At 45.0% G+C, this 16,322-nt stretch overlaps 1 protein-coding gene across 7 annotated transcripts in view; it reads right to left on the minus strand.

Moving 5' to 3' along the window:
* FBXL2 (F-box and leucine rich repeat protein 2) overlaps nucleotides 1-16,322 on the minus strand; it is a 108,732-nt gene that overhangs the window by 69,225 nt on the left and 23,185 nt on the right. For all 7 annotated transcript variants that reach the window (XR_012901888.2, XR_012901889.2, XR_012901890.2 and 4 more), the window contains exons 3-4: nucleotides 10,870-10,924; nucleotides 9,248-9,322 (exon numbers count right to left, since the gene is read on the minus strand). Coding sequence is in view for 4 of the 7 variants with exons in the window: in XM_075921837.2 (XP_075777952.2) it covers nucleotides 9,248-9,322; nucleotides 10,870-10,924 (130 nt within the window). In the remaining 3 variants the exon portion in view is untranslated. The remainder of the gene's footprint in view (nucleotides 1-9,247; nucleotides 9,323-10,869; nucleotides 10,925-16,322) is intronic.

Below are 16,322 nucleotides of genomic sequence, written 5' to 3' on the forward strand. Positions count from 1 at the left end.
AAGATGCACAAATAAAATGTGTTTCAAATTGTCCAAACCAACTGTTTTAGGATTGTTCAAAATATTATCACCTAACTATGATAAGGTTGGCCACAGAATTGTGAACTACAATTGTGAATTGTGTTCTTGTTATTCACTCCTTTACCTAACAAACACTTCCTTATTCACTTCCTCCATGCAATTCCTGGTTTTGCAGACTGCTAAGTCTCTTTTCTAAGGTGAACAGGCCAGCGGAGGGGCTTCAGGAAAGATTTTCTTTCAGGAGGGGGTCCATATCAAGTATGACCCTCAAACAGCTTAGTCTTTCTAAGCAAGCTCCCCACAGAGCAGTACACACCAACTCAAAGTGGCACCCCATCCTACTAGAACAATAGATGCAAAGCCTGCAGACATATCTCCAAGCTACAATGATCAACATCACTCAAACACACCTTTCAGGATCCATAGGTCCCATACATTCCTGTGAGCATATATAGTAACACTGAATGAGGTACATAATGACCCAATAGCAACTATAAGGGTGAATCTAGGCAATCACAACGCTCTCAAATGACCCCCCCCACACACACACACACACAAAAAGACAAAAACACCATCACCTCAGGGTGAACGCTTTATATAAAGTCATCAATCTATACCTATCAGTCCTCATCCTCAAGGGAAACCAGCACAACACTTGTTTAAAGAGGAGCCTGTGAGCTTAAATTCATGACTTTGCTACATACTAAAAATCATGGACTGAACAGAGATGTTGGATTTATGGCTTAGTACAACAATCTGTAACTCCCCAATAAGTCCCCCTGCCAGCTGTATCTCTCCCCTCTCTCTTTCCTTCCCCCCCATGACTGAAGGGTTCACGGGCCTCTTCACCTTGAACAGTCCCTAAAAATGTGAGTTATCTGCTTATGCTAAATTGTTCAAATACCGAAGAAAAGCTCTGTGTATGCTCAAAAGCTTGTTCCTCACACCAACAGAAGTTGGTCTCCCTCCCCAATATCCTCGGATTGGCAAAGCTCCACCACGACTACATTAGCTACCTTGAATTATTTTGTACTTTCTTGCGAACTGCACCACCTCCCTTTTCCAGACCACTTGGTCACAGACAATGAAGAAAAGGTCATGGGCTTCCAGGATTTATCTGAGACTTTTACTAAAAATATGCATGACAAAATAGGGAGCTACACAGCACCCCTGTCACCCGCAGCAGCTGTAGCTCCTACAAGCTCCCCACCACGTGCACACACACTGCTCACACAGCTGGAAATTATTGGGTGACCTGCTGTCCACAGCAGTCAGGAGCTGCAGGGTTCCCACATCATCTGTGGCAGGGGGAGCTAAAGGGCACCCCAGCTGTCCATGGCAGCTCCAATTTCTGGGTTACCCTCACTGCAGAGCGCCCCCACTTGCTGCAGCTGGGAGCTTGGGGGCTTCCTGCAGTTCCCCACACCATGGCTGATGGGAGGACCCTGTGACTCCCAGAAATTGTGAACTCAGGTCATGGGAGTCTCTGAAAGTCATGGATTCCACAACTTTCATGATCTCTGTGACAAAATTGTAACCCTATTTATGAGTATACTGAACAGCACTGGTCCCAGTACAGATCATTAGGGGATCCCCATTTTTTCCTACCCATTGTTTCCTATCTTTTAACCAGCTGCTCATCCATGAAGGCACCCCAGCTGCTCATGTTTTGCTTATGAGCCTTCCATGTGAAACCCTGTCCAATGCTTTCTGAAAATCCAAGTACGTATCAACTGGATCACCTTGACCCATGTTGCTGTGAATACCCTCACAGAATTCTAACAAATTTATAAGGAATGATTTTCCTTTACAAAAGCCATACTGATTCTTCCCCAACATACTGTGTTGAGCTGTGTGTCTGATAATTCTATTAATTACAACAGTTTCAATCAATTTGCCTGGTACAAGCTTACAAAATCAATTAAGGCCCCTTTGAAAAACTCTGCAGCTTACAGACATGATTTGTAAACAGAGTGGCAGATTAAGCTTTTGTGGGACCCTGGGCCAGAATAAGCGGAAGCCCCTCCCCACTCCTGCCTGCATTCCCTTAGCCATACCCTCCTGCAGCAAAAATGGTGTTGCGTGTGAGTACTTGCCCCACTCCGCTGGTGGTCCTGCTGGGGAGCAGGGTCAGGGTGCAGGAACTCCCCACACACACACCTAGCACTTCTGCCAGGGAATGGGGTTGAGGCTCCCCTCTCCCCCGACCTGGAGCTTTTACTGCCGAGTGTGGCTAGGGCACAGGGGACTTCCCCCCACTTCCCAGAAGAATTGCCAGGCAAGTAGACTGATTTCAGGTGAGGGATTGTCCATTTCTCCAGGGCCCCATTGGTCCAGTGGCTAATCCACCACTGTTTCCAAATATTTAAAAACAAACAGGCAGTTTCAGTATTAAGAGTTATATGCACTCAAAGCATAAGAGGTATTTTTAGCACATTAGTAGTTTAAATGTACCTTTTTCCTGGTGTTTGTTTACAAGTCCAGAAAAGCGTAATTGCCCCACCATCAACAGCTTATATTCAGCACCACACTCCAGCACATACTCCATGGCATAACAGCATTTGATAGCAATCCTTAAGACAGCAGTCTGCTCATAAAGGTCAGGTAGTCTGGTTTTGTACACACAATACCAATATGCATATTTGTTTTATACATTTCAAAACAATGTGTTGGTTTAACTCAGGCCAGGGCCAAATATGGCCTATGGGCCGGATCTGGCCTGTCGATGCTGTGGGGAGCCCCAAGCAGGTTCCCTGCTTGTCCTGCCCCACCTGCACGCTGCTCAGAAATGCGACTGTGGGGCAGTTTTTCTTTAAAAACAGAGTCCGGAGGGGAGGGGAGGAGAGGAGAGGGGAAGCTTTGGGAACTGCTCCCGTCCCCAGCGCAATCCCATTGCCAGTTTCTGGACAGAAACTGGCCAATGGGAGCTGCCTGTTTCAATAAAAGAACAAAGGGCTCTAGAGCACATGGCTGAAGCCTGTGTGGGGGCTGGGCAGGCAGGAAGGCTGATTCAGGAGCTGCTGCTGGCTGGTAAGTCTCCAGAGCAGAGCCTATCTCTGGCACTCTGGTCCCTCCCTTCCCCAACCCTCTGCCCCGGACTCCACAAACCCAAGTCCTCCCCCTCCTCCTGTATGCCTATCCCCTCCCAGATCCAGCACCCCAATCCCCTTCCCCAGATCAGTCCCCTCCTGCCCTAGCTCAAGTCAAATCCCTACATCCCCATCCTGTGCCGCAATTCCCTGCCCTAGGTCACAATCCAACCCCCTCCACCTCAGTCCAGTGCTCCAGGTCACAACTGCCTCCCTTACCCAAATTCCTTCCCTTATCCCAAGCTCCTTCTGCACCCAACCTCCATCCCCGCACCTACTCCATTAATATCATGGAAGAGTGCGGCCCTCAATCACTTTCCAAATTCTTGGAATGGCTCCCCATCAAAAATTATTGCCCACCCCTGTTTTAACCCAATGGCAGACTCATGTCTCTGGCATTGCTTGGTGGCGCATATGATGCCAGCAAGGGCACACTGTGAAGTCAAACTGAGCAAAAGATAGTGGACTCAGTGACTTGGCAATTTACAGTCCTCAAATACAATAATCCAAAAAGATGCTGTTTTGAGATGGAAAGATCAAAAGAATTCTATTCTTTCTGTGAGATCATTGGGCCTAGGTGGGAAGTCTGATTACTATTCTATTAAAAAAACCCAGTAACCTACCTTTTGTAAATGTTTGACATGTATTGCACACATCCATTGCATTCTAGGTGTGCATGCATTGCCATTGAAGATTTTTGCCTTAGCGGTATCTACAGGGTTGGTTGCTTGAGTGCTTGTATATAGGTGCTGCTGACATTATGTCCTCTCAGTTTCTTCTTCCCAGCATCTCTGACAGAGAAGTAGGAAGGTCCGAAATAGAATTGACCTTAGAACACATCTCAAAGAATAATTACAAAAGGTAAGTAATAATTTTTTCCTTCTGAGTGCTTGCTCATGTTGATTCCAGTCTAGATGACTCAAAAGCAGTATCAATGGAAGTGGGTTCTGAGTTCAGTCTAGTATCTTGCAATATTGCTCTACCAAAGCTAATATTGTGCTAGACCTGCTGGGTAAGCGTGGATGGATGACCAGGCGGCCACCTGCAGATGTCCTGGAAAGGAACTTGGGCTAGGAAAGAAGCCAAAGAGGCTTGGACCCCAACTGAGTGGGTGGTGACAATTGCAAGAGGTGGCACCTGTGCCTGATCGTAACAACAGCAAATGCAGCATGAGCCAGCAAGCCATTGGCAGCCAGCCCTCTACCGCTCCCCAGGACCAGTCTGCCAGCTCCCATGAGCCTATCAGGGGCCGGAGAAGGCAGGCACCTTCCTGGTTCAGTGTGGAGATCATGGACTTGATTGGGGTTTGGGGGGATGCCACCAATGTCCACGATCTCCTCACTAAATGGAGGAACGCGGCTGTCTACAGCCTGGCCACCAAAGGCCACATCTGAACCCAGGAGCAGGTTTGGATGAAAATTAAGGAGCTGCGGTAGGCATATGCCAAGGCCACAGGGGACAGCTCCCAACCAGAGGCAGACCCAGAGAGCTGCCCCTATTTCCACGCCCTGGACCGCATCCTGGAGGGCGGGAAGGTCCGTGCCCCCCAGGTGGTCACTGACCCTGGGGCAGAGGGCCCTGTACAGGGCACGGAGGAGGAGGAGGAGGGGGGGGGCAGGTGCCACAGGAGCCCGGAGGGAGCATGACATGCAGACAGGACCCCTGAGCCATCCCAGCGGACTTATCACCGGTGTCGTCCAAGGCCGGTGAGGCAACAACATGTTAGTGCTATCAGTGTTCCCTTACTCGGGGATGGGAGGGAAGGGAGACCAGGGACTGCATGCGTGGGCCTTGCTGACCATGGATCATGCAGCAACCTGTGCCCATGCAAGCATGTGTGTGTGAAGAGACATGACATGCTCCTGAACCCAGGGTGGGACACAGCAGGATACCTTCCCTCCACAAGCCCCCTCTACACAGAGGCAGGGGACATCTCTCCCCCCTCCCCCCCCACACACACACCCCGATGCAGCACAGGGGCATGGGTGCAATCTCGGGGCAGCTCCCACTCCTGGGCATAGCAGGGCATCCCAAACATGGCCTGTGTGCAAGCACATCGGCTCTGATGGTGCAGAGAACTGTCATCCTCGCTTGCAGATGGGGGCTGGGCTTCACCCACTGTGTCCCCCGGGATAACTGACCACTTCTCTTGTTTCTCTACAAGCCGCACCAGCTGTGAGCGCAGGGCGCACCACCCCGCCCAAGACATCCTCCCGCACCTGAGCACTCTGCAGGCTGACCAATGCACAAGAGGACTACCAGGCAGCACCTGGAGGCACTGCGAGCCCTGCACCACACCCTGGTGCACTGGATACAAGACCACCTGCAGCTCCAGCGGGAGAGCTGGTAGGAGCAGCTTGCCTAGATCTGTGCCATCTGCGAGCACCTGCAGACCCTGGTGCAGAGATTTCTGCCTCCTGCCACTCCAGCCCCTGCTGTCTCCCCAGCTACCGCTCCTCCTTCCACTCCTTCTCCCCCCCTCCTGCTTTTCCCTCCACACCCTCCCAGGGATGCCGAGGCACCTGCACCCACAGTGCTGGGAGACAGTTGGGCTGGCGAGACCTCCAACCCTGAGCCTCTCCTCCCCCTTCCTCCCCTTGCAGCTCCATCCTCCCAGGTTTCCCCCTCATCTCTCTCACCCTCTCCTGTCTTCTTTCTCCAGTTTCACCTGAGTTTCGTTCCCCCCCCCCCCCCACCTCAGTTTTGGTCAATAAAGAGTGTTTATTTTCATGAACACATGCGTCTTTTATTTTACTTCAGGAAAGGAGGTTAGGGAGGGATAAGTGGAAAGACGTGAGGGAGCAATGAGGCACAAGACCCCAGTGGGGCACACCAGGGGATTGTTAATGCTCCTCCAGGTGGAAGCTCTCCAGAAGAGCCTCCCAGATACGGACAGCCCCTCGACGGACCTCCCAGATGGCAGCCATGCGAGGCTGCATATATAGACCAGTCAAGTGGTCGGCCTCTGCGATCCAGCCTGGCAGGAAAGCCTCCCCCTTCCACTCACACAAACTGTGCAGCACACAGCACGCTGCCATCACGTGCAGAATATTCCACTCAGAGGTCCAGGCAGGTGAGGAGGCCTCTAAAACGGGCCTTCAGCCGGCCAAAGACACCTCCACTACGATGCAGGCCCTGCTCAGCCTGGCATTAAATGCCTGTCAGGAAGGGTTGAGGTGTCCCGTGTAGGGCTTCATTAACCTGGGCTGTAGGGGATAGGTCGCATCCCCCACCAGGCACACAGGCATGTCCACATCTCCGACCCGTATGCGGCAGTTGGGGAAGAAAGTCCCGGCATGCAGCCTCTGGTACATGGAGGAGTTACGGTAAACCTGCGCGTCGTGTGCTCTGCCAGATCAGCCCACATTGATGTCCACAAAATGGCCCCAGTGGTCAGATTGGGGGTTGGGTTGCTGCAGATCCTGCGAGGCAGCCTGCAGAAAGTGCTGCCAGGCTCGCAGCAACAAGTCCAAGAGAAGCACCAGAGTGCCAAGGGGCAGCTCCAGCTCCATGCTGCAGAGTGCTGTGGTGTCCTGAGTGACGGCAACCAGAGCACGCAGAGGAAAAAATGCTTTGCTGTCCCTCAGCGAGGTAGGCAAGCAAGCAAGGATACCTGAGAACTGGCTGTCCAGGGGGGTCCCTTTAAGCACATGCTTCAGATAGCCTCAGGGAACAGCCACACAACTCCTGACCCGATGCCCTGCCAGAACCGGTTCTGGCTGGCCGTAAATACGATTCAGCGTCCAATCAGCGTTGGCACTCTATTTCAAAATAGCAAAACGCTATTTCAAAATGCATTTTATGTCTAGCTACATTATTTTGAATTAACTATTTCGAAATTAAATATTTCGAAATAACGCTGTAGTGTAGACGTACCCTACAAGAGTAGAAAAGTGTCTAACAGGGTGCCTCTGTCAATTACCTGAATCAAGTAAAAGACATGGCATTTCCTGTTCTGTTTAGATGTGAACTGGTCCACCTGGGGAGTCCTCCACCTAAGGAAGATGATGCTAAGCACTTCTGGATGGAAGGATCACTCGTGGCAAGATAAGAATGCCTTGCTGAGGCAATCTGCCAAAGCGTTCCTAGCTCTGGGGATATGTGCAGCTGCAAGATGCCATGCTATATACGGAAGTCTCAAAGCTAGAGAGCTTCTTGGCAAAGGGGGAAGATAATCTGTTTCCATCTTGCTTGTTGATACAGAACACAGCTGCCACATTGTCCGTCAGGATCTGGACCACCTTGCTTTTTATGTGAGATAAGAAGGCCAGGTGAACTGATCTGAGCCCAGATGCTGATGTGTAGGAAGCAATCATGACTCAGCTAACAATCTCGCATACCAGGACCACCTAGGTGGGCTCCCCACCCCAGAGTCATTGGAGACAAGGGTGATCGACGAGGACAGAGCTGCAAAAGGAACTTCTCACATCAATGTGCATTTCTTACCCCAGCTGAATGATGACAGTACATGTTCTGGTGTAGTGTATGCTGTGTCTGCTGGGTGTGTAGACTGACACCAGTCACATCCGCAAGGGCCTGATACACAGCTGTATGTGTTAGACCACATAAGTGGCCAAATAATCACAGGCATGTGTAAGCCATCATGAGAGGGGGCTTTCATGGCTTTTAACTAATCCTCAGGCCTTCCATGGGCAAATGAACAGAAGTAGCAGTTAATCCCTCCCAAACTGTGCATATATGTTTAAATGCTTGTAAGCTCTGGAATCTGTTCTCTGCTTCAGTACAAATCCTCATAATAATCAAAATCTATCGTTGCCTGTTAGAGTACCAAAAAGAAACTGACAATGAATTTTTTGCTGTTGTCAGAATTTGCCACTAAGTTAAATTAGTGAATTTCTATGCTTTTTAAGTGTGGACAATGCTCAGCAAAATTTATCCAATGACCACTATCTAGATTTTATTAATATTAGCATTACTCGTCCCATTGTGACAGTAGATGTACATGTGACCTCCTCCCTCCCCGCTGCTCCTGGGGATGCTGGGACACATACGTGCTCTTCCCCTCCCCATGGTGGGTGGGGGCGGAAGACGCACATGGTCTCCTCCCACTCCACTACACCCAAGGCTGGGGAGGCCTAGACCAGCTCAGGATGCAGGGCCTCCTCCCTCCCTGCTGGTCCCAGGTGGGTGGGGAGGCTTGGGACATGCAGCCTCTTCCCTCTCCATGGTTTTCTTCTCCCCATGGTGGGGAAGGGGTGCAGTTGTTCCTCCTCCTCCCCTCAGTGCAGGCGGGGTCTCAGTGGAGAGGGTGGGGCTATAGGTGGGGCTGGGGGCCTGCCTCCCCTAGAAACTTCTCAAGTCTTCTCATATGTTCTCTGTGACAGATGGTGTGATGGACACCTCTCCTTTTATAATAATATAGATGAGACAGGAATTCAAATTTGGAACAAAAATGCCGTAGGAGAAATGAGACTATTCTGAGTTTTAATTCCTACTATGACTCAGTAAATGTACTATTATTAGATCAGTTAAGTAATTTTCCATGGGATTTGTTCCTAAACGTCTCTCAAACATGAAAAAGCATTCAAAAGAAAGCATTTTTTGTTACATGGCTTTACTAGTTTTTACACAAATCTCTTTGTGTTATACTATATATTATATTTTCCTTATATTCCAGTCTGTTTCTTATACAGCGAGAAGGATTTTAATCCAGATGTACCTGAATTTCAGTTTTCAATTAAGAATTAACCTGTCATTTAGGTTAGGAAAGGAATAGCCTACAGAAGCAGTAATGAGCTATAGGGCAAGTAAGTAGTTCAAATCCAGCCTACAAATGCTGTAAATGTTGTTTACCATTTTACAGAAATTGAGTAGTCTATCAGAAGTGAGGTTTTGGTCTAAACGCCAACTCCTATTTAACTCAGAGCCCAGAAAGGGAATGGTCATGGAAATTAAGCTACCCTCTGAACTCAAAAGTAATTCTCAGTGTCTCAGTCAAGACTGAATAGCCCAAGAGAGACATTTCCACTGTCAGTATGATACCTGTTCCATAAACAAAAGTTTTCAGTCTCTAAAGCAGTTAATCCCATACCTTTTGTGCACATGATTTACTTAAACCAAGACAGGTCATTCTTTTAAAATCCCATATAAAGACAAAAAAAGATAGCATTACCAACCTCTATATCTGTCTGGAAGTTAAAAAGATCTATTCTTTGCCAGTTACTTCCATCCAGAGCCAAGATATTCCATGCCTAGAAAAAACATATATGTTTAATAACTATTCTCTATCAGATACTTATATAGCCCACCCACATCATTATAGTGTGAGTGTCCTGAACTTAGACACTACACAAGTATTCTTTCAGCATGCAATATTTTGTATGTAAATCAAAAGTGATTTAGGCATCAAGACTTTTGTTGGATTGAATCTTTTAAATTCTGGAATTGTGTGTTTTCAGACTGTAAGAGCCAAATTGTGCGCCCTTGGATATATGCATGAACATTGACTTAAATGCAAGCCACGCATATATACCAGTACAATGGCAGAATTTTATCCTCATCATTTCAAGCAATTTTAGTAAGTTCATTGTTCATTATTATTTCTATTAAAGCTGTATGCAAAGAATTATAATTTAAAATGTATCTGCTTCTATAGTGAAAGAATAAAAAGAAAGTGGGGAACACAGCTATAAATGCCCTTATAGATAAGTTTTCAACTCCAAAATTATTTATAAACTTTACATATTATTGGCTCTGTCCTAAGAGGAATAGAACCACCTGTGCAAGATGTTGGCTTCTGAATTCCCCTATATTCATGGGAATGGACGCATTTAACCGCTCTCAGGATTTGGGCCATATTTCATTATACAGTAAACACAAATTTCTTCAACAGCACACATTATTTCTACACAATAGTTCAGGTCAGAAAGTGAAAATGAGTTCCTTATTCAACAGAAATTTCTGGTACATGTGGTTACCCAACCAGTTCAATATCAACTCAGAGGGAAGAATACCACCCTACTGATTCATCAACATTATTTTTTGCAACACCCTAGCTTTTAGCTGGCGATACTGGCCAAGACTGATGCTGCTTAGCTTATTAAAATCACAGCTCATGATGATATGGAAACAGGAATAAAACAGTTATGTTCTGAATTTAAAAGAACAATATTTGATTTTCACTAAAAAAGAAGTGAAGCAAAAATTTAAAAACCTGCCTTTGGAAAGAATGCAAGAAAATGTTCACTGTGGTAGTCTGGTGTATACAAAGTTTAGTTTTGTATGTAAGAATAAAATATATTTTTCATTTTAATTCAAGCCAAATAAGCATGTGAACATAAAAATGTATTTAGATATGTCTTTTCAATTTTCTTCATAAGTGCCCTTTTCTCAACAGGTAATAGATGCAGTCAACCCCCTAAGCATTTGGCACACTCACTGGGCACACTTCTTAAACATATGTTGAATATTAACAGAGCTACATGGTATTTTAAAGCACAAAATGCTTTTGAAAATAGTGTTATAAAGCCACAAACTTTAAATAGCAAATGCAACTATGCCAAAAAAGGACTAATTCTTTCTGCAGACATAAAACATGTATCACTGCACATCTCTACCCCCAACCACCAACCTTAAGAGAAAACACCAGATACACAGTGACGCTCAGTTTCTGATCTATTGCTCAAAGTCAATGGTAAGATTCCCTTTGACAGAGCCTGATTTAAAGCCCATTGTTCTTGGTATTTAATAAAATAGGGCCTCCAACGCACAAATGACCCACATAACGTGAATACTGTACCTTGGAAACTTGTGCACATCGGCACAAAGTAACAATATCCAAGAAGGAAAATATTCTAGGAAGAAAAGGAACAGAATCAAATTATGCTGTTATTTAATACTAATCCAGTCTAACATATAAGCTCACAGTTTCGTAATAACAAGAAAACATTCAAGCTAAAAAACCCTAAATTATATTTAACTCTGCAATATTACAAAATTGTATTGTGTAGACTGACATCATATATGCTTACTAAGGGGAAAATCCACTCCCCTTTGTCCATGGTTGTGGATACCCTCAATGTAGCAGAAATAGTGTGCAGCTGCTAGTGCTGAGGTTTGAATTTTGGCTTCTATGTATTACCAAACAAGTACTACCATTAAACCATTTAAAACTGGTTTTTAATTTAAAAATGTAGTTTGTAAACATTTAACTTTCTTAAAGAGTAATCACTAAAAAAATTAAGTAGATTTAGCACACTATCATTTGGAAATAGGTATGCTATTTTTGATCAACCCCCAAGTGAAAAGAATTACTGAAGCAAAACAGTGCAGATTTCTAACAGGTCACATATTGCTCACTAAGCCTTATGAAACTCACTTCAATAATTTAAAAAAATTAGACTTACTCTACAAGAAAGAATGACACAGGAGTTCAGTAATCACCTTTAGTATCTAAAAACAATACCATTTCTGCAAACTTGCCTACTGTATCTGTTGAGTTTGGAAGGAGATTTGCACTGGCAAGTATACTAGTGTAAGCACAAAAATGTAGATTATTTTCCAAAACTATTTTCTACTACAATCACTCACAAGACTACATACTAAAATTAAAAAACATTACCTGCTCACAAGGCTGTCATTTTTGATCCTCAAAATTATGAACATCTTAAGTTGCTGTCAGTATCATCTTGTACTAAAACCTTAACACTGATAAATAAATACAGCTGATATGTTGGTGAAGAGTTGAGGATGATTAAAAATTATCTAAAAATGTGAAGGTTCAGACTTTTGAAGCCTACATCCAGGCATATAAATCCATAATTAAGGACCTAAATAAGTTTCCAAAGTTTTAGTTTAATAGCCATGGAAGTCAACAGGATCTATAAATGTCACTTGACTGTATAACTTTAGCTAGCTATGTTTTAAAATGTCTTTCCTGATATTCCATTATGACATTTGAACACATTCTATTTTAATTACATATGAATAACAATCAGCCCATTTATCATGCCGACGCAAACAGAAAAATGAGCATAGTCTAATCGTTTGCCCTTATGTGTTTATTAATATATCAATATTGTGTTTTAAAAGAATGAAAGAACACAAAGAGCAAACATACAGGCTTTTATTTTTTTTCCTCTGTCACTTGGTCATTATTCTATTGGATACAACTTTCTACAGGGAAGCCTTTAACAAGATTCTTATTGTAATGCAATTTTATCTTCAGTTGGGGAATTTTTTTTTTTTTATGAAGTCAACTTTTCTGCTATACTTGGGAGTCAGTCAAGTTGTCCCCATGGAAACAGACAACTTGAATAATGGCAATCACAGAACATATGTATTATACCTCATCTTTTCTTTACAGGGATTAATTAATGCTTGTCAGTACTCTGAAGGTGTAAAATGCTATGCAATTGTTAAGTATTATATCTGAAAGCATGAGATACCATTGACGAGTTTAGCTATCATTGCTATGAATCATTTCACCAATGCTATAATTTATTATCCACTGCCACTATTTTGCTTGAAATATTAAATGAAAGGATTTCTACATATTTTTGCTTATTTCATTCATATCATCTTGAAAAGCCAATTATTTGCTTTCTAGATTACCTCTTCTACTGTGTTTGTGGAATGAATGCCAAATGTGCAATCCCATGTCATCTTCTTAGAGTCTAAATGATTACATGTAGCTCAAGTGCAAAATATAGCAAATAAAGTCTTGGGAATGACAGCAAGACACTCCATGAAGTGAAGAGACTCCAATGTGCTCAAAGTAGTTTCTTCTATGACTGTCAACAGTCAACCATGGCAAAAGCTGCTCTTATTTCTTCCATTCCACTATTTTTCTTCCTTTCCTCTGTCCAGTTCTCTCTAACCTCTCCATTTGTCCCACACAAATGCCTCACACTGCAGCTTTAAAATTATTTTAATGACCCCTATGACTAGAAGAGGATTATAAAACATATATTTGCCCAGTAATATCTTTTGTAGTCTTCTAATCCTGCTGTAAAATCTACATATTTCATGAAGCCTCACAAATCTCATGAGATCACTAACAAAGTTTACACACCATCTTATATCTGAATTTAATACATTCAAGATCAATTTGAGTTGCTCAGAGTAAGGGCTTTGCTTACAAAATGTTGAGTACTTTTACACTGATTCTTCCTTAGCTGACAATTCCTTACCAGAAATTAGCCAGAGAGCGCCAAAAAAGGACTATGGAGTCTAAACAAAACAAAAAAGACAGAAGTACAGCTGTGTAGGTTTTCATGCTGTGTCTTTCCTAGAATTCAACTGGAGTGGGTTTTTTTTGTTTGTTTTAAATGTAAAATATACCAGCTAGAACAACTGATAGACCTACAGTGCACCTGTCCTTTAACTTCTGCATAGCTATGGTTGTGAATGCAGCCAGCAGGAAAAATAATTTCTTCTTAGTATATAGACACAGATTAGTACAAGGAGCTGGAAATGACGTTCATGTTCATAGATTCTCCTCTCTCCTGAATAACTCCATATCTGAACCAAAGGACAGCTGTGTAGGGTCAAGGGCGCCATTCAAGAGGGGTTAGAGGAGACTGCACCCCTTTCCCTCTAAGATTCCTACCACAGCAGGACACTGTCTCTTGTCTCCCCTTTCAGTTGTGTTGTATTACAAAGAGGTCTATCTTGGAAAGTCCCCACCTCTGGAAGACTGAATGAGCCACTTCTGGGTGAAGGGACCACTTATGAGACTGGAAGGAGCGGCTGAGACTGTCTGCTAAGTCATTCTGTGCACCCAGTAGATACGCAGTCTGTAGATGTATTGAGTGCTGTATACAGAAGTCCCATAACCTGAGAGCTTCATGACACAGGGGAGAGGAGTGTGCACACCCTTTTTGTTGATATAAAATGTTGTTGTGTTCTCACAGGTGAGCTCCCCACACCAAATCTGACACATTTGTCACTAATTTCTGTGATAGCTACTATACTGTGAAAGAAACCTGGAACAGACTTGCTGTTCACTGAGCTACAAGAAGGGGGAATCTAGCACCTTCAGGGGTAGCATTCATAGCCTGTCCAGTCTGTAGTGGGATGGGAAGTAGACTGATATTAGCCATAGTTGAAGCAGTCTTGAATCTTAGCCTTGCATAAATGTATGAGGCCATGTGGCCCAAAAGTTTAAGGCAGATCATGGCCATGAAAGCCATGGCCTGAAACCGCTCCCTAGCACAGGTTGAAGCCAGAACTGCTCCAATAAACTATCCTCTGAGCTAGGAGGAGAGTGGATTTGGATTCACTGAGGAGAAGGCCTAGATTGCCAAAAGTCTTTCTGATCAATGTAACATGGGCCTCCGCTTCCTGAACCGACCTTTGATAAACCAGTCATCCAGGTACAGAAAAATCTGCACCTCATGTCTGCAGAGGAAGTTGGCAACCACTGCCATGTAGTTCGTGAATACTCAAGTGGCTGAGGAGAGGCCAAAGGGGAGCATTGTGAATTGGTAATGCTGGATATCCATTACAAATCTGAAGTACTTTCTGTGAGGTTGATAAATCAAGATATGGAAGTGTGTGTCCCTCAAGTCGAGGGCAGTGTACCAGTCATTTGGCACCTGGGAAAAAATTATGGATGCCAGGGAAATCATGTGGAATTTGAGCTTCTTTACAAATTTGTTGAGTTCCCAAAGGTCCAGAATAGGAGGACGCCTGCCTTCAGCTTTTGGAATTATGGAGCAGTGAGAGTAAAACCCCTGCCATCGGCTTTCTGAAGGGAACCTCTATCACCAGAGTTAGGAGAACCAGCATCTCCTAAACTGGGAGTTGCTTTTGAGAAGGGTCCCTAAAAAGGGACGTAGAGTGCGGGTAGAACAGTGGCAGGGGGAGGAAAACAAAATGGATTATCCCCTCTCTACCATGTGCATTACCCAATGGTCTGAAATAATTTGGGACTATGCACAGTAGAAAGGAGACAGTCGAGAAGTGAAGCCCTTGAGTACTGGCCTTGGCTCCAACCCTGTCTTTAGTGATAAGCCCACGGAGTCCAAAAGGACTTCTGGGCGGAGGGCTGCCACTGAGTGGGACATGATGCAGTGTACTGGTGCCGATAACAAGAAGTCGATTTCTTGCTGGTGCTAATGTCAGACTCTGAGGTTTCTGTGCAGGACAACTAAGGAGGAGCTGAGTTTCTAAGCACTGAGCCCTGGGGTGAAATTTGCTTCTCAGATCCCATTATGGTGTTGTGGAGCAGTTCATCAGGGAAGGCAAGCATGGAGCCATCATGGTTGGCTTATTTCTCAATGGCACCCTCAGCAGAGCCTGTGCCAAAGGCTGTGTCCAGACTCAGGGGTTTTTTCGAAAAAAGTAGCCTTTTTTCGAAAAAACCTCACCTGCGTCTAGACTGCAGCCGCGTTCTTTCGAAATTAAATCGAAAGAACGTGGCTTTTCTTTCGAAATTAAATCGAAACAACGCGGCTTTTCTTTCGATGGCGGTAAACCTCATTTCACGAGGAAGAACGCCTTCTTTCGAAAGTTCCTCTTTCGAAAGAAGGCGTTCTTCAATGTAAATAGGGCTTCTTCGAAAGAGAGCATCCAGACTCACTGGATGCTTTCTTTCGAAAAAGCAAGCCGCTTTTTCGAAAGTTCAACGTGCAGTCTAGACGCTCTCTTTCAAAAGAGGCTCTTTCGAAAGTATCTTTCGAAAGAGCCTCTTTCGAAAGACGCTTGCAGTCTAGATATAGCCAAAGAGAAGGGGGCCATGCTATGCATCAAATCCTGGGCTGCTTGGAAGGCCTCAGGCATGGAAGGCACAACAATGTCCCTGGGTGACTCTGCAGCTCAGACTGGAGGCAGACTGTTTGGCTCCTGGGCTCTTTCCCCTAATTCAGGTGCTGCTGCTGACACACGGTGGTCCAACTCAGGTCTCACTCCTGGCATGTCCTTGGATGTGGGAGATCTCCTTGTGTCCAGCCTCCTCTTCTTCTGTGACACCGGCAACTGTGAATGGTGCCGCTGATGCGAGCCCCAAGACGAGCCCGTCGGGTGCTGCCAGTCTTTAGGTGGTGCCTTGGGCTGAGCTGACCGTACCGGAGCACTGTGCACCAAGGAGGAAACACTCAGCACCAAGTCTGCCAGTGCGCAGTCTGGTTGGAGCCATAGTGCTGCTTCCATAAGCAATATCTTCAGGCATTGATTTCTATCCTGGAATATATGGGGCCTTAAGATTTTGCAAATTGCACAACAATCTTTTTGATGACCTTCTACCAAACA

Source organism: Pelodiscus sinensis, chromosome 2 (genome assembly GCF_052426305.1).
Source record: "Pelodiscus sinensis isolate ZL-2025 chromosome 2, ASM5242630v1, whole genome shotgun sequence".
Classification (NCBI taxonomy): Eukaryota; Metazoa; Chordata; order Testudines; family Trionychidae; genus Pelodiscus; species Pelodiscus sinensis.